Below are 21,785 nucleotides of genomic sequence, written 5' to 3' on the forward strand. Positions count from 1 at the left end.
TAGCCTTGTACCAACCATGTTACGTTACACGAAACTGGCTAAACAAAAGGGTTTGGATAGCCTTGTTTGTACCAACCACGTCACGTTACACGAAACTGGCTAAACAAGAGAGTTTGGATAGCCTTGTTTGTACCAACCACGTCACGTTACACGAAACTGGCTAAACAAAAGGGTTTGGATAGCCTTGTTTGTACCAACCACGTCACGTTACATGAAACTGGGTAAACAAAAGGGTTTAGATAGCCTTGTACCAACCTTGACATGGTATAGGAAACTGGCTAAACAAAAGGGTTTAGATAGCCTTGTACCAACCTTGACATGGTATAGGAAACTGGCTAAACAAAAGGGTTTGGATAACCTTGTACCAACCTTGTCATGTTACATGAAACTGGGTAAACAAAAGGGTTTGGATAGCCTTGTACCAACCATGTTGTGGTATAGGAAACTGGCTAAACAAAAGGATTTGGATAACCTTGTACCAACCATGTCATGGTATAGGAAACTGGCTAAACAAAAGGATTTGGATAACCTTGTACCAACCTTGTCATGTTACATGAAACTGGGTAAACAAAAGGGTTTGGATAGCCTTGTACCAACCATGTGATTTTTTAGGAAAATGGCTAAACAAAAGGATTTGGATAACCTTGTACCAACCTTGTCATGTTACATGAAACTGGGTAAACAAAAGAGTTTGGATAGCCTTGTTTGTACCAACCACGTCACGTTACATGAAATTGGGTAAACAAAAGAGTTTGGATAGCCTTGTTTGTACCAACCACGTCACGTTACATGAAACTGGCTAAACAAAATGGTTTAGATAGCCTTGTTTCTACCAACCATGTGATGGTTTAGGAAACTGGCTAAACAAAAGGGTTTGGGTATCCTTGTACCAACCTTGTCATGTTATATGAAACTGGCTAAACAAAAGGGTTTGGGTATCCTTGTACCAACCTTGTCATGTTATATGAAACTGGCTAAACAAAAGGGTTTGGGTGTCCTTGTACCAACCATGTCATGGTATAGGAAACTGGCTAAACAAAAGGGTTTGGATAACCTTGTACTAACCTTGTCATGTTACATGAAACTGGGTAAACAAAAGGGTTTGGATAGCCTTGTACCAACCATGTTGTGGTATAGGAAACTGGCTAAACAAAAGGATTTGGATAACCTTGTACCAACCATGTCATGGTATAGGAAACTGGCTAAACAAAAGGATTTGGATAACCTTGTACCAACCTTGTCATGTTACATGAAACTGGCTAAACAAAAGGGTTTGGGTATCCTTGTACCAACCTTGTCATGTTATATGAAACTGGCTAAACAAAAGGGTTTGGGTATCCTTGTACCAACCTTGTCATGTTATATGAAACTGGCTAAACAAAAGGGTTTGGATAACCTTGTACTAACCTTGTCATGTTACATGAAACTGGGTAAACAAAAGAGCTTGGATAGCCTTGTTTGTACCAACCAGGTCACATTACATGAAACTGGGTAAACAAAAGAGTTTGGATAGCCTTGTTTGTACCAACCACGTCACGTTACATGAAATTGGGTAAACAAAAGAGTTTGGATAGCCTTGTTTGTACCAACCACGTCACGTTACATGAAACTGGCTAAACAAAAGGGTTTGGATAGCCTTGTTTCTACCAACCATGTGATGGTTTAGGAAACTGGCTAAACAAAAGGGTTTGGGTATCCTTGTACCAACCTTGTCATGTTATATGAAACTGGCTAAACAAAAGGGTTTGGGTATCCTTGTACCAACCTTGTCATGTTATATGAAACTGGCTAAACAAAAGGGTTTGGGTGTCCTTGTACCAACCATGTCATGGTATAGGAAACTGGCTAAACAAAAGGGTTTGGATAACCTTGTACTAACCTTGTCATGTTACATGAAACTGGGTAAACAAAAGGGTTTGGATAGCCTTGTACCAACCATGTTGTGGTATAGGAAACTGGCTAAACAAAAGGATTTGGATAACCTTGTACCAACCATGTCGTGGTATAGGAAACTGGCTAAACAAAAGGGTTTGGGTATCCTTGTACCAACCTTGTCAAGTTATATGAAACTGGCTAAACAAAAGGGTTTGGGTATCCTTGTACCAACCTTGTCATGTTATATGAAACTGGCTAAACAAAAGGGTTTGGATAGCCTTGTACCAACCTTAACATGTTACATGAAATTAAATTCACAAACAAGCAACAGGAGCTGTTTGATTCTGGGATTCATTTCAGCAAAGCTAAACAACTGACTGTCTGCACATAGCTGTCTCTAGTTAGACAGCTAATAAACATTATCCCTAACCCTTTGTTGTTGTTGTTGAATAAATAGGAGATCTAACCGTCACTTTATAGCTAAAAGTGCTTGCACCTTCGAGACGCGACCAGTAGTGTATACTTGACTATAGTGTGTTTGTTTTTTGGAATTTCACACAAAGCTACTTGAGAGCTGTCTGCACTATCCATCTCTAATTTAGTGTAAGACTAGAGGGAAGGCAGTTAGTCATCACCACCCACCACCAACTCTTGGGCTACTCTTTTACCAACGAATAGTGGGATTCATCATCACATTATAACACCCCCACGGCTGAAAGGGCGAGCATGTTTGGTGTGACAGGGATTTGAACCTGCTACTCTGAGATTGCAAATCGAGTGTCCTAACCACCTGGCCAGGCTGGGGCCTTGTCTGTAGAAAGATAATACACGTGTACTCATATTTTCACACCAGTGTAAAAATGTTGATAACAGTTATAATTGTTCTGTATTGTATAACAGTAACTGTTTTAATATGGTGGCTCAGAATTTCTCATCTGTTCATAACACTGTCATACAGCTAAGCCAGAAAAACACATATACACTCTTATTTCCCAGTGCACAAGGTAACCATGTTTGTTTTATTTTGCAAATCAAATTCATTTATTTGAGGTTTGATGTAAAGGACAACCTCTATTGGCAAGTAAGTTTAGAATATTATTTCTGTAAAGAAATTCTCAGAAGTTATTTTTATACTGTGCTAATATGCCCTCTGGGATTAATCAACACAACCATACATGTGTTTTTTATGCTCTACAAACACTACAGACAGCTCAATACAGCATAACTTTGGTTGCAAATACGTAATAAATAATATTACAAAATTTTCGTAACAGTTCAAGTTCTTTTCTATAACAAAAAAAAATAATAAACCTTAAGATATAGTGATCTACTATAAAAAATGATTACAAAATCAGTGTACATTACAGAAATGTAATATTCAACATATTTCAAATTAAAAAAAATGTCTTAATTAACTGCAGCTAGCATGTTAGACAAAACTTGTTATGAAGAATCAAAAAATAACATTTTTATTGTAACACACTAGGTGGCGTCAGATCTACAACGATAAAAAAAAAAAAGATTGATTTGTTTGGTTTGGTTTGAATTTCGCACAAAGCTACACGAGGGCCATCTGCACTAGGTAACCCTAATTCAGCAGTGTAGGGCTAGAGGGAAGGCAGCTAACTAGTCACCACCATCCACCACCAACTAGAACCCACGACTCTCATATTATGAGTCGAGTGCCTTAACCACCTGGCCATGCTGGGTCAAAAAAATAGTTACAGTTTTGGTTAAGTTATTAACTGTATTAACTATTAACTGTAAAATTCCTACTGGAACTCACCTTTGAACCTGTGTATACACAACAATAGGTAAATCACACACTGTTTTGAGTGTAAAAAGTATTGTCTTATATTGGGAAACACTGTAAAAATAAAATAACCCAAACTGACAATGATACGCACGGCCATAAAGTAAGACTTTTATTAGAATCAAGCAATGACACATTTGTTTTGTACATGAGGTTACACATACACGATTGGTTGCTTGAAGATTTTCTTTGCTAGTTAATTCGCTTCAAATATTGACAGACTGAGTTTCCGGGTGAAAAACAAAAGGACGCAATCAAACTACATTTAAACACACACGTAAGAAAGTTAACATGCAAAAACAAATGTCACTGGATGTAAAGTTGAGATATCCATTAGAAAGCCATGGTCAACTTCAGTCGTAAACAGTTTTATGATGCACCAGATATACCTGCTATAATTTCATTAATTTGACAGAAAAACTAACAACTGAGGTGTATTTCTGGTTGATAAAAACTTAGGGCACCTAAAATAAATCAAATGTATTTTAACATGTGATATACAGGGTTATTATATCTTCAGGTCTAGAACATTAAGAATATAACAGAACAAAATTACGTGAATGTAAGAAAATAAGAATTTTAAAAAACTTCGAACTCTGTTAACTTGCGTAATACTGTACATAAATGCCAAATCACAAGCTACATTTTTTAAAATCAGATTACGTCTCTTGTTTTCCTTTAAAAATATTGACATCATTAGGAAAATTATGAAATATATTTGTAATTGTGGCGTTTTTCCTCTGCAGTTCGTTAGTTTACGACATTCATTGCAAGCTAATATTAAACTCGCCACGATATAAACAGAGCTTGGATATAGCTTTATACAAGTTTTTAGTAACACTACTTAATACAACCAAACATTAAATAAATGAAAAAATAAATACTGATTATAATGGTTGACACCTGTATAATGAAGACGAATGACAATACAGTTCATTAGCTGTAAGAAACAATTAAAATCTGTCGATTGGCCTCTCTTCACTATATTAGAACGGTGAGGCTCAGTTGGCAATTGTTTCTTAGAAAAATGCTATGCCATTGGAAGTTTAATGTCGTTTATTTTGTTTTATAAATTAATGACTAAATCTTTGAAAACTGATTAAAATGAGATAAAAAACTCAAACTAAATATATTTTTTTTTAAACCAGAACATATACAAGCCACTGTAACTGTGTACAACCTTCTGCTCTCCATACTTCTCCAGCTATAAGCTAAAGTGTTGAGTATAAGAAAACCTATTGACACAACACCGAATTATGACACAGTAAACCCTTCAGTATTTTCTAGTGCAGTCTCTTCAAAGTTGGTTAAAAACATTTTAACATACAATGTCAGAAGATTTAGTTCACAGAATACATGAAGATATTAGAACCAGAAAATATTACATAAATGAAATGATAGAGGAAAAACATAAGACAGAGTTAAACTTACTTCCACAGGTGACTTCTATTTTTCTCTGTGAACATACACGTACTCTGCAAGATTCATGTATTATTTTTTACAGTCTGCAAGTTTACTGAGGTCAAACCAATTTCTCTGTTGCTTTAATCAACTTTTTCAGATAGCTGGATTTATGTTTTAACAGTCTTTTTAACCATGGTTAATCAATAACTGTATTGTGTAACTTCTTGATGTATGTAATGTCTGTTTTTGTGGTGAATTAGGTAAGACCATTAAAACATTATTACATACTTGATTTATCAATAAGTTACACAATACACACATATTAACCATGGTTAAAAAACAGCTGTATAGCTATTCTACCAAGTGGTTCAGCATGTAGAAGTTAATTAATACACACTTACAAATTAACCATGGTTAAAAAGTAACCGTACAGCTATTCTAGGTGTGTCAACACAAAGTTACACAATACACACAAATTAAACATGGTTAAAAAACAGCTGTATAGCTATTCTACTAAGTGGTTCAGCATGTAGAAGTTAAATAATACACACTTACAAATTAACCATGGTTAAAAAACAGCTGTATAGCTATTCTACTAAGTGGTTCAGCATGTAGAAGTTAAATAATACACACTTACAAATTAACCATGGTTAAAAAACAGCTGTATAGCTATTCTACTATGTGGTTCAGCATGTAGAAGTTAAATAATGCACACTTACAAATTAACCATGGTTAAAAAAACAGCTGTATAGCTATTCTACTAAGTGGTTCAGCATGTAGAAGTTAAATAATGCACACTTACAACTTACTCAAGGTTAAAAACTATATAGCTATTGTATCAGCAAAACTAGCAAACAAACCTTCTAACATACTAACACCCACAAAATATTCACTTCCAGTAGAGAGAGAACAATCTAGACACTGTAAGGTATTGCTAGTATCATACACTGAAAAATGTGGTACTTACATAATGATTCTTTCTTGTTAAAATGTGGTACCGAACATATTTAACCTTATTTTCAGTAACGTTCCACATAGAACCACCCATTTAGGAGACAGAATATTTCCAATTAAGCAGACAATGAGCTTTATATACAAGTGGGAGTTATTTTATGTATATTATTTCACCTCCTCTTGAAAGAAGAATTTCTGTGCGAAGTTGACCTTGTGTAAGGCTTACGTTGTTTATCTGGAACACTATTTTCTCGAAGAGTTCTAGTTGAAGAACCAATAACCGAGTTTCGGATTAAACAGCTCTCCAACTCCAGTTCTTTCTCCTTCTCCATGGATTTTAATTTGGCTTCTATGGCACTGATTTGATTTTTAATGCTGAAAGATCAAAGCATGTATTAAAAATCCATATGCTGATGTAGTGGAAGTTATGTTTCCACAGCTAAAATAATTTACTTCGGTCTTAAGTGATAAAAATTATTTATACACATAAAATAACGACTGCATTTTACAAGTTAACTCTTTCACCCCTAGGTTTACGGATAAACAATTCGCTCAAAGTTAGATTAATGTTTACTTTTCAGTTGGTTGTAATGTTACCCCCAATTACAACCATGGTTCTGCATTCTATACCGTCTAACCTCACTTTCATAATTCAAGGTTCTCATCTACAGTCCGTTCTCCGATATTGAGCCAATATCCTCAGATGTAATCACATGCCCAAAGTAGTGCATTTTCTGTTGCCTGTGTGTGTGTGTGTGTGTGTGTGTGTGTACATACACATGCATATTTCAAGACCTCAATAATTTTCTTTCTATGTAGCTGATACTTCACCGTTCATTCTATGTCACCACATTTAAATTCTTCCAACTTTCATTTTATTTCTGCAGATGGCACCACTTTCCAATCCCAGAAAGTAGTAATGACCAAATGTAACATTTCAGTAGCTTTTTATTTAGTTCTGGTTAAAAAAATCCTTACCGAGTTATTCTTGATATAAAAACAAAACTATCTATCATTTAGTCATTTCTTACACACTTGCCATCACCTTTATCCTGAAGTAAGCTCTTCTACTGTTTACCTTCCAACTTTGATGAATATTCTAGGAGATTCCTCAGATCATAAACTCACCACTATCTTGGTAATGTTGACATTTATTGTTATTCCTCAATTTATCAACAAAGCTTCTCAAGTAACTAATTTTTTTTATATTACATATACTGTTGACCATAACCTAGATCCAAGAAACTGATTACCGATTACCTTTTCCATTACAAACTCTGCAAACAAATGACATAATATTGAGACAATAGAAATCCATGTCATACACCTCTCTTACCTAAAACCAACTGCTCAGTTCATCAGTTTCAGCTGTTACTTCATGACTTCAGATTTTAAATATCTGATTGATCTACCTCAGTCTACTGCAAGATCTGTGTTAACTTTTTGTGGTCAATACTGTCGACAGCTTGTATCAACGCCCATGAAACATTCGTAAACACTGTTTGGTTCTTCAGTTTAACAAATATACATCCTTGTGTAGCCTAACTTCTTCTGGAATAACTTTTGTCTTCTGGTAAAGCTTTTATTTATTTTTATATACACACAATAAAAAACACAGTAAAACATTTGAATATTACTGAAACTGGTGGACTTTAGGAAATATAAACGTAAACACACTTTTCGTAGCAATACAAAATTCTAAACTACCACAGCAGTGCTCTAGAAGAGAACACACACATAGCCGTGGCAGTGTAAGACCTTATACTACAAAACAACTATTTGAATCTTACAGTATTAATACGTACAATAAACTTATTTCTCATTTAAAAGACAAAACTTTAGAAATACAACGGTAAGAATATTCAAAAGTTTAAGAAAAACTCTTCACAAGCTCATGAAAAACCAAGTATGTTTCTGATTACAAAATTATATGTTACGTACCAAGATAATCCTAATATTTTATGTGAATGAAGATCTTTGACTTCATACATAACATAGAACATACATTCCTTAAACAGATACACCTAAGCAGGAAATAAGAAAATTAAAAGGTCTATTTAAGAAATCCTACTGTGTCTAGCATTTTCTTAAAGAAAAGCAAGAAACTTCAACAAATATAACTGTTTTTCAATTCCTAAATTAGATATCTTATTCATTAGTCATATTTTTAACTGATGTTGGGTCTAATGAGAGAAATATATAACCAAAGATTTAAAAAAAAAATTTAATCTTTTAAGTAAAAAAAAATATTTACAAATATAGAATCATCTTTAATAAATTATTAACCAGTAGTTTTATTTTAAGTTTCTTCTCTTACTCTAACAATAGAAATTTCCTTCTAAATTAAAGTCACTCTGTTTCTTAGAAGTTAAACTTCTCATTCTAAAATGTTGATGAAAAACCACCGACAACATGCTACAAACAATGGTTTCTACTCATTATGAATTTTTGCAAAATTCACCTTTTAGTTTTTTTCACCTCTTCTTTCAAAGTACCAGGAAGGTGGACAGGTGGTTTTGGATGAGTAGAAACTTCATAGTGCTGTAAAGAAAGGTTAAACATGGTTATGTTACATACAGACGTATGCTTCTTCAGGTAATTATTGCTAAGCTGATGAAAATAACAAAAAATATAATACCATTACACATCTACAAGACAGAATATTTTGGTTTATTTTACGTAAGCTATCAAAAATACTGACATTTTATTTAGGCTTTGGATTTTGTGTCAAATTCCCAGGTGCTTAAGAAATTATGACCTACATTTCACATTCACTAGTACTTGCATTCCTAAAAGTTTTTCAGTGCAAGTAACTGACCGGTAACATTCCAATACTCAGTTACACACCCCCATCCAAACGTGTGGTCAGCTTCTGGTCAGTTACCTCTTTCTTTCTTTGTGAACCTGACGATGACCGTAGAAGGTCGAAACGTTGTTCGCTCCTCTACATAAAATATTTTCTCAACCCAAACGAGCCGTTTTTACATAAATATTTTTCTCTACAAGTGGGTTTTCTCAACATCACTGACATTTCCATTTTATTTGTTTTAATGACCATTTTATTAAAAATTTGGATCAATTTCAGCTTTGTGATGTTTTTACAGAGTAGTGCACTCATCTTCACATAAGACAGTTTTCTGTTGTGTTTTTTTAACAAGGTAGATGTCCTTTGGAATGGATTGCCTTCAGAGGCAGTGGAAATAGTAAGTTTAAGAGAAAGCTGAATAATAAGGGCTTGGCCGCAATGTTTTGTTCATTTCTTAATATTTTAATTTCACGGTTGATACTGGTTAGATGATCAGAAAGTAGCTTGACCCTGTATGTAGTGCGACATTCACTAAAAATAAATACCTATACAATATGAAAACAACCAACTAATGTTATATCACAAACTTCTCACAAAAGACTTAAGTATAAGCCATTAATGTCTTAAATATACAAGACAACTAGGTATTTGTTTTGGCTACCCTTTCACATTAAAAATTAACTTCACAAGTGTTTACAAAAATATTACATAAAACTTTCACAAGGTTATAATAGATAGAAATTGCTTACATTTGGAGCATTGTGAGCCCATTTCACGCTGAGTTTTTGGGACAAGGCAATTTTCCCATCCAGGGCCTGTAAAGCACATTCAGCTTGTTGTTTTCTTTCATATGTAACAAAGCAATAACCTCGTGGCATTCCTTTTTGAGGCCCAGATTTATGAAAAAGGAAATCAAACTTTTTTACTTTTCCATATTTCTGAAGAGTTTTAATCATGTGATATCTATAAAACAAGAGAGTAGGAAAGAGTAAATAATATTTATTATATGCAATAATATAACATCACAGCTAACCAGAACAAAAAAGAAAACATTTTATATATTATAACCATAAATATTTAAGCCATAAACAAAACACATTAAAATTAAAAAATACAGTGCATATTTTTTTGAAAAAAAGATCCCTGGAATAAGCTACAATGTGGGACTATAAAATGTATCCTAGGTTTTGGAGGTGACTGAAGAAATAGGACCCACATTACAGTGGGGATACACTGTCTATCAGTCTCAACCTCCAGTTTGCTAGTCTCACATAAGAAATTCAGAAATTAGAAGAGCGAGATGTGGGTTCTCAAGCCCACAACAACCCACATCTATATACATTTACAACAAAATCAAACTGGCCAAATACTTTTCTAACCATTCATTCTTTCACAACAATAATAAAAAAATTTAAATTATCACAACACAAATCAAGTATACTTCACACTAATCAAATAACTTATGCTTTATTTTCGAATAAGAGAAATACTGTCAGAATTACAAAACCTAACATTTTAAATGTTATTAACCCAACATTGTACCAGATTTTAACACTAGATTTCATTAACATTTTCTCTTTTGTAATAAAAAGAATTATAATTACAATTCTGACCCTGTATTCTTATATTACAGGTGAGTATTTTAAAATGAAAGATAATTTTTATTTGTTATTGACACACTTAAAAGTAAACCAATTTTTTTTTTCTTATACTTGTTTGAACTGAGGCTTACCAAAACCAAGTTAACTTTTCATTCTACTCTTCTGTGTATCTGAGACACACTTAAAAGTAAACCAATTTTTTTCTTATACTTGTTTGAACTGAGGCTTACCAAAACCAAGTTAACTTTTCATTCTACTCTTCTGTGTATTTGAAGAAAACGTGTACATGTATATTCACATAATTGAGGAAACGATTTTGAAACATGGGTGCTAAATATCATAAAAGGTGAAAGTTCCATAGAGTATCCATATTGTATCTTCTACAAGGAATCTGGGAGTACATTTGGCACAGAACCACTCATTGAACAAGATTAAGTTATTTCAACACATAAAATCATTGATTGAGGGTTTGATACTCATCTCGGCAGTGCACCCGCACACTATCCCATTCCCGTGTCCAAATGTGTAGGTGTATTTATATATACAATTTTGTATTTGAAACACCAAAATTAAAGTTTGCATCTACTGTTCTGAGAAGTACCATTAAAAATTTAACAACAGAACTATATTAGTCACAGTTAAGTGTTTTACTGAAATTAAACTGAATTAAGACACATTGTTTCAAAACATACTCAATATTTCATGAAACATCTGAAACATTTCTATAAATAAACAGTAAATAATCAGTTGCATTCCTAATAAGGAAACCTTTCAAATTTCTAAGCCTCATGAATAACATTTTAATTAAAAGCTTACTCAGAAATTCTGCTGTCTAGATTTCCAACCCACAGCCTACTTGTATTGTCATCGGCAGTAGAAGGAGAAGGTTCCAGAGGCAAGGGTAGACTTCCCTCCTTACATTATAACAAAATTTGTGTTTTTACTCAAATCCACTGTATGCAAACGTATCATGTGCTTTGAAGATTACACAATATATGCTTTAAAAATGTTTATCCTGATTGAAACATGTAAACATTTACATGTCTGGAAAGTAAAATGTGCTGCTAACTACTCATGACAACAGATGTGCATCTTGGATTAAAATAAAAAAATACCAAATAAGAACAAAACTTAAATATCTCTCTGCATCTTAAACAAAACTTAGCACTCGTGTTTCAGGTACAAAGAAATTAATTTTTTAATAGTATATTAAAAAGAAATAGAAAACAATAAGTTACTACATTAACACTATTTACTGAAGGCTGATGGCATAAAAACACATCTCTAAACCTTTTTAACACAAATTTCTATTAAAGCCCTCTGGAAACAGCTTAAGAAATACATAGTATGTTAAAATGTGGCATGTTTTGGAATATTTCTGCGACTCTGAAATTATAGAAAACAAGAAAAAGAACGCTAGATTTAAAAATTAATCACAAAAATATGTTTGATAATACAACACTACCAGACTCTCTGAATTATAGCTCAAACACTTCTGATGGAGTTTCCAGTAGGAATGAAATTCTCCTGGTACTTACCAATACCAAGTACCAGAACTTGAGGTATTAAAGTGATACTACTTGAGGTATTTTTATAGATACCCATGCATTACACCGTTCTGTCAGAAAACATTACACATTTATTAACCAACACTTTTCAAGAACAGGTCCACTTCACTCAGCTACTCACCTATATATTTGAGAATTTCACCCCTAGTTTCAAGCATATTGTATGTAGCTAGGATATGCACTAGCATTTATGTACAATCAAACTGAAGAGAAAGTTTACCTATGCAACAAGTTTTTTGTTTTGTTTTTGAATTTCACACAAAGCTACTCGAGGGCTATCTGCTCTAGCCGTCCCTAATTTAGCAGTGTAAGACTAGAGGGAAGGCAGCTAGTCATCACCACCCACTGCCAACTCTTGGGCTACTCTTTTACCAACAAATAGTGGGATTGACCATCACATCATAATTCCCCCATGGCTGAAAAGGTGAGCATGTTTGTTGTGATGGGATTCGAACCTGCAACCCACAGGTTACGAGTCAAGTGCCTTATCTACCTAGCCATACCAGGCCCATGTATACAACAACAAAGAAAGAGGTAATCCAGTCTGAACATAACAATAATTAACAAAAAACAAAGGAATACCATCTTCTTACTTCTAAACAACTTTTACTAGAACTCTAAGTACAATACATTTTGCATGTTTTACAAACTTACTGGAGATTTTTGATATGGCTGAGTACAATGACAAATATTAGGCCTATTAGATCCTTTGATTTACTAACTTTTGTGTTTTAAATCTGAAATGCCATTTTCTTTACTAGCCTTGTATCTCAAATATACTTGCATGTACATATTTTTACATGTACTTAGGCATACTGTATATATATATTAGTTATAACAAGATACCAAAGGTCTATTCTGACCCATCAGAAGTATCTTCAATACTAAACTATCTCATGAAATAGACATCTGATCAGTCATCAACTCCTGATAGTCCAAATGTTCATCAGTAGTTTCTTCAAACAGATTTATCAGCTTTATGCAGAAACAAAACTGAAACCTGTTCCAGGAAAATAAATTACCAACATACATTCACACGCTGTGAATGGTTATCAACCAACCAATCAATGTGGACAACCAGAATGCCAATAAAAATACAGTGAACAGAGCTGGGTAATTAACACAGTTACCAATCAACATCAATTAGAAAAATTAAAGTCAAATAAAGTAACAGATTAATAAACATACTGTTCTGTTATTACCATTAAACTACGCTTTTAATACCTTCTAACAACTCTAAGTCCTTTTTTAAAGATACAGAACCCATGACTGAACACAGTATTCTAAATGAGGCCTAACCAGAGACCTGTATACAGGTATCATAATCTTTTTAACTAAAATTCAATATTCCTGTATGTACAGCCCCTGTTTGCTTCACATTGGCAGTAACCCACTAGACAGGCTGATAGACCAGAACATTAGAATCCTCTTCTTTCTTGAAAAGACCAAGTTAACTTCCATCAGAGTGATAATCATAGTTTAACTTAACACATATGCATTACCTTGAAGTTAACGAAGATAAAACCTCATTCATCTGGCCAACTTCCCAAATTATCCAAATCCCTTATAAAACATCACTATTTCCTTACAACTGACTACACCCAAAACTTTAAAGGGGACAACCATTAAGTGGAGAAAAATATTTCATTTGAGGCATAACAAGAAATGCCATGAAGTTATATCTCGTAATTTGTGTTCTTTTAATAGGGTGGTTATTATCGTGCACATAGGTTTTAGGTGACCGAGGACATGACACAATGAAACATCTCTTAACTGTCCAAATATCCTTCCGTGGGCTTGTACCCGAATATCATTAGAAAATTTGAGGATTTCTTACCATTATCATTAATGTGTGCCCCATAAATAATGCCGTCCCAGCACAGAACCCTGAGGTAATCTACTTACAACTCCAGTCTAATCTGATGAAAATTATTTAAGACACTTTTCTTCTCGCTTATTAATCCACTAAGCTGAGTTCCCCCCCCCCTACCCACACAGGACGTTTTATTTTATGGTCTTCATTGTAGCACCTTGTAAAAAGCTTTCCAAAAATCCACGTTTAACAAACCCATACCTTTACCCTCATCAGCATAATCAATAACATATTTGACGGTCAAAAGATTTACGAGGCACGATTCTTTTGCCACTTGTTACCATGTTGACTGTTCAACAACAAGGCATCTGGAAAGTTATGTGTTTCATAAATGGAGTTTATATGCTGAAACTTTTTCATAGAAATTAACACAGTCTAGCATGATTTTTATTCACAAATATTAGGCCCGTAACATTAAATATTTTGTACTGCCTGTAAACAGCATATTAAATAGATATAATTTGTCTTCTGTCATTGTCAAGCACAGCTTAAGAGTTCTGGTATTAAACATAATGGTTCTTTAACAAATCCTTGTGGTAGATGAAATATATTAAAATAAAATATTATTTTTGTATACTTCTTATCTGAAATTCATGATGGACTAATCAACAGGATAGAATAACTAACACTAATATTAGTCTAAGTATTACTTATATTATGAGTAAATATTAAACATTACACTTAAGGCAAAGGTGTAAAAGCAAAAACTTACATTTCTGCTCTGTAATTATAAGTAATTATAAAACCCTCTTGTAGTGAAGTTTTAGGATTTGTACTTATAGAAAATTAATAATGCATAACAACTTAGTATTACTTATTATTCTATTACTTTATTAACAGTACTAGTAGTTGTATTATAACTACCAGCGTATATTAACTGTTTAGAGTTGTTAGCTATTAAGTGTTAGAGCAAAATTAATATAAATTAAAAATAAGACAGTTCTCAACAAATTCAGATTTAAAGTTTTCACATACCATAACCAAAATACTCATCTCATACGTCTCAAAGAGAGAATTTAATTTTCTACTATTTAAACTCAATGGTATATTTTTTTCCAGAAAATAATTCTATATATAATATCGATAGGAACAACCAAACTAAACCAGCAGCAATAATATTAAATAAAACCCGTAGTTTTCTTAGCCGGTAATGACGTTCGATCATAATGACGACATTGTGACGGTTATCCGTTAGATAAATTAGTCAAATATAGCTAATTTTAAAACTTTATATATTTCACTTCATATAATATGTAATTAAGTAACAATATTTAATTAAGTAAGAAAATAATAAAGATTACAGCGTTTTATCATTGTATCAGGTAAAGAAAACGCGTAATATTTTTTGGTGAAAATCAAGTTTTGTGACGTCAATCCGTTCAATGATAAATTTTTCTGTGCAAGACATACACAATTATTATTGTTTAATTGTTTGTTGTGTTTCGTACAAATTTATACAATGAATTATCTACATTGCTTATCATTTTAAGCCCGTAAATTAACCCTTATTAATTTGCAATTTATTTTAACACATACACATGTCACAGGCCACATGGACATGGCCCAGCGTGGCCTAGCGCGTAAGGCGTGCGACTAATCCGAGGGTCGCGGGTTCGCGCCCGCGTCGCGCTAAACATGCTCGCCCTCCCAGCCGTGGGGGTGTATAATGTGATGGTAAATCCCACTATTCGTTGGTAAAGAGTAGCCCAAGAGTTGGCGGTGGGTGGTGATGACTAGCTGCCTTCCCTCTAGTCTTACACTGCTAAATTAGGGACGGCTAGCACAAATAGCCCTCGAGTAGCTTTGTGCGAAATTCCTAAACAAACAAACAAAAGAAATCCAATCATATTACTTACACTTTCCCGCTCCTTTTGTTTGTAGTGCAATGAGTGTTTCAAATACAACTGGATATTTACCCTTACGTTCAGAATGTAACTTTGCATTTGGTGACAAATCATTACAAAACTTCCACAGCGATTGAATTTTAAACACGAAGCATCTGTTTTGAAGCTTGCATTTACAAGTTAAGTTCCACATAAATAACACTTCATATCAAGCTTCTAGTGTCTGTCACTGGTCTATATAGTTGGCCAACGCATCCTTTTTTGACCAATACAACAAATGCTATTATGAGGTAGTTTTTTTTTCACCTCCAAAAATAAGGCAGCTATTCATCACCACTCACCGCCAACTCTTGGGCTACTCTTTTAACAACGAAAAGTGGGATTGACCATAACATGGAAACGCCCCCACGGCTGGGAGCGCGAGCATGTTTGGCGCGACTCGGGCGCGAACCCGCCATCCTCAGATTACAAAGCGGACGCCTTAACGCGCTAGGCCATGTCAGGCCAATTGGATTTCTCGATTGTAGCGATGCTAACCAATTTCAGAATGGTATTAATGATGGTACAATTGAATCAGGAACGGCGCCAGGATATTTTTGTTGGGGGGGAGGTAAACTGTGGAGGGGCTTCCCAAAATGCCATCAGTATGTAAGTATAGATGGTAAATTATAATAATGTAAATACCAAGGTACATTTCAGAAAGGTGTGCTATTTTGAACTGCGTTTTTAATGCAGTTTTCATTGGAAACTCATACTCTGATTAATAATTCATTATTACAAATTAGAAATAATCTGTTTATGAAAATATGCGTATATGTAAAAGAGGAAGCTCACCTGAATTCCACCCAAGATAATACATAATAATAAAGAAAATCAAGATTAATTTAGATTAAACATTTAAAATACCATTAAGAGTAAAGCTACAAATCAAAAGAAATATAACATAAACATAGCAGAAACGAATTATCCCATGTGAAGTTAATACACTCTGAGGAAAAGTAAGGTCACTATCAGGCTAACTCTATCTTTCATCATGTTGTGTTTATAGTCAATATTACTTCAAAACAATGCGCCTGTTCTGGTGATTGGCAGCAAATTTTGAATGACTGATACACAATGCAAAATGATCTTACAGAGGACACAACACTGGCTAAATGCTTCAGAGTTTTGACCTATACACAATACACTTATACATGCATGCTATGTTTTACTTTTCAATAAAAGATAAATAAAATTAATGGGTAAATACCTGTGAAACCTTTGGTTTATCAAGTAAAATCCCTGATGATCTGTTGTAACTTGAAATCAACGTGGTTGTCTAATCTTCGTCAAAGCTCAAGACAGAATGGCATTACACAAGGAGCGGCAATACAACGCACGAGTTTCAGTGCATTCAGTACGTTGCTATGGGACGCATGACACATACTTCCATCTTAATGAAGACGTTGAGTTCTACAGATCTATGTCTCTTTGATGTTAATTGTTAAGCAACAACGACGATTGTGTTTTCCATATTTTATGAATATATGTAGGTAACAATATTGGGGGCTGAGGATGGGCTTGGCTGATTTTTAGGGAGGGCTCAAGCCACCCCAAGTTCCCCCTTGGCGCCGCCACTGGATTGAATCTTTTGTTCCCAATGATGTTGATGAAGTCCAGGATGATCCTAATGTAAGTGCTGCTCATGTTTCTTGGAAATAACATAAAAGACGTAGACAGAGAGCTCCAATCGAAGTCATTGGTGCTATTTGCACTAAACTTTGGTTTAGATGCCAGCTCAATTACTAGCCTATCTGGTACAGAGTGGTGATAAGTTGGACCTCCTATCGAAGACTTAAAAATTTCAATGCGTAAGAAGCATGGGTCCATTTAGACAATTCACTTGGTAAACATGATTTCTGAATCAGACTTCACAATTACATTAACGACAACTTTAGCAAAATTAAACATCATTCACATGAGCAACAAAGAAATTCCACTTATCCAACTGATGCTAAGGTTAAGTCGTTTGTCTTAAGCATTAAAAATCAAAACAATAGTTTAGAGAATCGATCAAGATTAAACTGTTGGTTAAACCTCTTATTTGTCTTTACTACTAGATTTTGTACTATTCTGGTAGTGCATTCAATCACTTGCAGTTTCGTCATTTGTTTATAAAACTAATAAAGAAATACTAATGTTGATTTCTCTTAGTAAGTTAAAAGCTAAATCCGTCTCCATAAACATTCCTGCACTGACACTTTCCAAGCTGTCCCAAGCTTGATAGTAAAGAACATTATCTTGTTTAGTAAAGAATGTGCTTTACAGTGGTGTAAATTATTTGTTTGTGTAATAATGACAATAATTACCGTAAATAACCATCTGTAACGTAAAGAAATTATAATAAAACAGAAGCTAACTATATAGAACAGAATTACAATAAATAAAAAGTCTGTGTGTTTGTTTGTTTAGAATTTCGCGCAAAGCTACTCGAGGGCTATCTGCGCTAGCCGTCCATAATTTAGTAGTGTAAGACCAAGTGGTTAAGATGCTCGATTCGTAATCTGAGAGTCGCGAGTTCGAATCCTCGTCACACCAAACATACTGGCCCTTTCAGGCGTAAGGCGTTGTAATGATACAGTTCATCCCATTATTTTTTGGTGAAAGAGTAGCCCAAGAGTTGGCGGTGATGACAAATGACTGGCTGGTTTTTTTCTTATATTTCACTGTTAAATTAGGGATGGCTAGCAAAGTATACTTTTGCGCAAAATTTAAACCAAACCAAGTCTTCAGGGATAAAAATGTAAAATTGTGTGTGGGGATTCACACCAATAATTCCCTCAAAGTATAAGATTCGACTATAAAACAGCAACTACAGATCAAGAAAACGCTGAACTATTCACGGATTACCTATCCTTAGCATTCACGACCCTAAGCCGAAACACATTTGATGCTCTCACATGCAATATAATTAACTCGAACATTCTCTGATAAAAATCCAAACTTTATATCAGTCACGATTTTCAGTAGAACTTGAATATTTCAGAAATCACAAAAGCATCTCCAATTATAATTATGTAAGATCTATAACTGAAACCGAAGTTAAAATTAATATTAAATACCTAAAACAAAAACAAAAGAAAACACGGAAGAACGGCGTGACAAGTACAAATATCAAAAATATAACATCTACATACACCCTTGTGCAAATTAATTGAAACAAGACGGAAAATTAGGATTTTTTCAATTTTTTGCGTTTTATTTCTGAGAATCCAAAAATTACTTACAAATTAATACATGATATGACCGCCTTTATTTTTCAGAAGATCATTAACCCGCTTTGGCATCGAGTCCACGAGTTGACTGCAATCTTTACTAATGTTTGGATCGCGGTACCACACTTCAATTATGGCCTCAATTAGCATATCTTTCGTAGTACAGTCTTTTCCCCGAAGTCTTTCTTTACAAATCACCCAAAGATTTTCAATAGGATTTAAGTTCGGAGAGTTTCCAGGCCAGTCCAGCACCTTTATTCGCGTTGTAGTCATAAAATTCTTCACAAGTTTCGATGTGTGGCACGGAGCCAGATCTTGCTGAAAAATACCAGATCCATCTGGAAATCTCTTTTTCAATTTTGGAACGTCTCTTCTCTGCAAAACGTCGATGTACTGTGGTCCTCGCATCATACCTTCTACGATATGTAAGCCTCCGACGCCATAGTAGCTGAAAAAGCCCCAAAACATCTTCTTCAAGGGATGTTTTACGAACTGATTGATGTGAGATTCTCGAAGTTTCTCACCTGGAGATCTGCGAACATGCAGACTTCTTTGACACTGTACGAAGAAATGAGTCTCTTCACTGAATAACACCTTCCTTCATTGTTCTTGCAACCAGTTCTTGTATTTCAGACCCCATTGATACCGTTTTTTCTTCACTGAGTTGGTAAGAAGTTGTTTTTAACTGGTCTCCTTGCCCTTCCAACGCAATTTCGAATGGCGTGATATTCTTCAAAATTTCGTTATATATCCCAAAAATAGATCGACCATACTGCAAAAGACAGCTAATGACGCCGTCTGTGTGAAGAAATGACTATTGAAGGAAATCAGCGGGTACAGCGAGCCTACATCGGCCGCCATGCTGAAAATATTGTAAAATGACCTTTTGTTTCAATTAATTTGCACAAAGACCTAACTAGAAATGTTTGTTTGTTTTGGAATTTCGCGCAAAGCCACACAAGAGCTATTTGCGCTAGCCGTTCCTAATTTAGCAGTGTAAGACTAGAGGGAAGGCAGCTAGTCATCACCACCCACCGCCGACTTTTGGGCTACTCTTTTTTAGCAGTGTAAGACTAGAGGGAAGGCAGCTAGTAATCACCACCCACCGCCAACTCTTGGGCTTCTCTTTTTATCAACGAATAATGGGATTGACCGTAACATTATAACGCCCTCATGGCTGAAAGGGCAAGCATGTTTGGCGCGACGGGGATGCGAACCCGCGACTTTCAGATTACGAGTCGCACGCCTTAACACGCTTGGCCATGCCGGGCCGTAATGGCAGAAAGAACTATATTACAATCATCACACAATATTCACAGTGAAATATGCGAGGGTACCAATACAAGTATGCACCTGAGCTAATGTAGTTGGAGATCTACACGAACCTAATAACAGGTCTAACAAATGCTTATTCATTATATTATTCACTAAGGAAAAAATAAAAAATAACATGTTGTATAGGGATTCTTCTTCCAATAATACAGTGATTCGCACCAAACATACTCGCCCTTTCAGCCGTCGGGGCGTTATAATGTGATGGTCAATCCCACTATTCGTTTTTTAAAAGAGTAGTCTAAGAGTTAGTGGTGGGTGGTGATGACTAGCTGCCTTCCCTCTAGTCTGACACTGCTAAATTAGGAACGGCTAGCGCAGATAGCTCTCGTGTAGCTTTGCGCGAAATTGGCAAAACAAACAAACATTTCTAGTTAGGTCTTTGTTTTGAATTATATTACACCCTTCTCTTACGTGGCCAGTGATGTCCATGACTAGTGCAGATGTGCCTATACCTGTATGTGACCAGTCAGCTAAGCTTGTCTTTTAAAATTATTTTTATTTGACTTTTAATATGCTAGACATATGAAGGAAATAAATGATGGAAATCGCGGTTTTCTTTGTTTTAGTAAGAGGTTTGATCTCATGACGTAAGTCACGTGGCATTCTGAGAAGTTTTGACAGAATTAAAATTGAATACTGATGAAAGGAAAAGCCGTTTTATATTTAGGTCTTATCTTAAATAAGGTTTCTGTGGTGATCTTCTAGAGTTGTCGTTGATCTTCATGTGTGTCAGGAGTCTCTAACCAGAAAAGATGGATTGAAGAAACGGTATTTGTCTATTCTAACTTATAATGCATGTGAACTATCACAATTCCAATTACGAGTAAACTTTTTACAGGAATAAATGTAACAGCGTTATAGGAAGAAAAAAGATCTTGGAGTTCTGGTTGATTAGTATTTTAAACTATTCAAGCAATGTGTTGTTGCTAGTGGAAGGGCAAATACGATTATAGGTTGTATCTACAGAAATGCTGAATATAAGTCTAAAGATTATATATTTCATTACAAATCTTAGAGTATTGTGTTCAGTGTTGGTCTTCACACCTTAGAAATGACACTGAAGATATGGAAAGTGATCAGAGGAGGGTTATTAGGATGATAACTGGGAAAAAAAAAGGTTGTCGTACTAGAGTATCAGTTAAGATCTCTGAATTTATTTTATCTTGAAAAAGAAGGGTTAGAGGGAATTTGATTGAGGTGTTTGTAATTGTTAAGGGAATTGACAGTATTGATGAGAATGGTAAAACTAAAGGATACAAATATAAATTTTATCAGGGAAGGAGCCATCTTCAATTAAAACAGCTTTATTTTTCTAACAAGGTGGTTGGTCTTTAGAACGGGTTGAATTGGGATGTAGCAGATTCAAATTTAAGGGAGCGTAAGGGAACTCCTGATACATATTTGAATTACAAGGACTGGCTTTGGATTTTTCAGTGTTTAATTTAATTTATAATACTG

The 21,785-nt window shown here is 34.6% G+C and overlaps 1 protein-coding gene across 7 annotated transcripts; it reads right to left on the reverse strand.

The window, feature by feature from the left end:
- Positions 1–3,777: 3,777 nt before the first annotated feature.
- LOC143228808 (putative RNA-binding protein 18) lies at positions 3,778–15,055 on the reverse strand. 7 transcript variants are annotated; one of them, XR_013015462.1, is made up of 7 exons: positions 14,870–15,055; positions 11,270–11,367; positions 9,602–9,815; positions 8,508–8,587; positions 6,060–6,421; positions 5,120–5,163; positions 3,778–4,152 (listed from the first exon to the last, which is right to left on the reverse strand). XR_013015462.1 is itself a non-coding variant. In XM_076460175.1 (7 exons), the coding sequence occupies exons 1-6, from the start codon at positions 14,885–14,887 to the stop codon at positions 5,135–5,137; spliced, it is 588 nt and encodes a 195-aa protein (XP_076316290.1). In that variant the 5' UTR covers positions 14,888–15,055; the 3' UTR covers positions 3,778–4,152; positions 5,120–5,134. The 7 variants fall into 7 exon arrangements, 5 of the variants coding, with proteins under 5 accessions (XP_076316290.1, XP_076316287.1, XP_076316288.1 ...); XM_076460175.1 differs by having other exon boundaries at positions 6,273–6,421; XM_076460172.1 differs by having other exon boundaries at positions 6,221–6,421.
- Between the last annotated feature and the right edge of the window lie 6,730 nt (positions 15,056–21,785).

Source organism: Tachypleus tridentatus, chromosome 10 (assembly GCF_004210375.1).
Source record: "Tachypleus tridentatus isolate NWPU-2018 chromosome 10, ASM421037v1, whole genome shotgun sequence".
Lineage (NCBI taxonomy): Eukaryota > Metazoa > Arthropoda > Merostomata > Xiphosura > Limulidae > Tachypleus > Tachypleus tridentatus.

Bases quoted from the DNA above. Each gene is read 5' to 3' on its own strand.
- LOC143228808 (XM_076460171.1), bottom strand. The intron at 9,816-11,269 runs GTAAGCTTTTAA...CTTGTTTTATAG, and splicing joins CTAGACAGCAGAATTTCTGA to ATATCACATGATTAAAACTC. The intron at 6,422-8,507 runs GTGAATTTTGCA...TTGATCTTTCAG, and splicing joins GAGGTGAAAAAAACTAAAAG to CATTAAAAATCAAATCAGTG.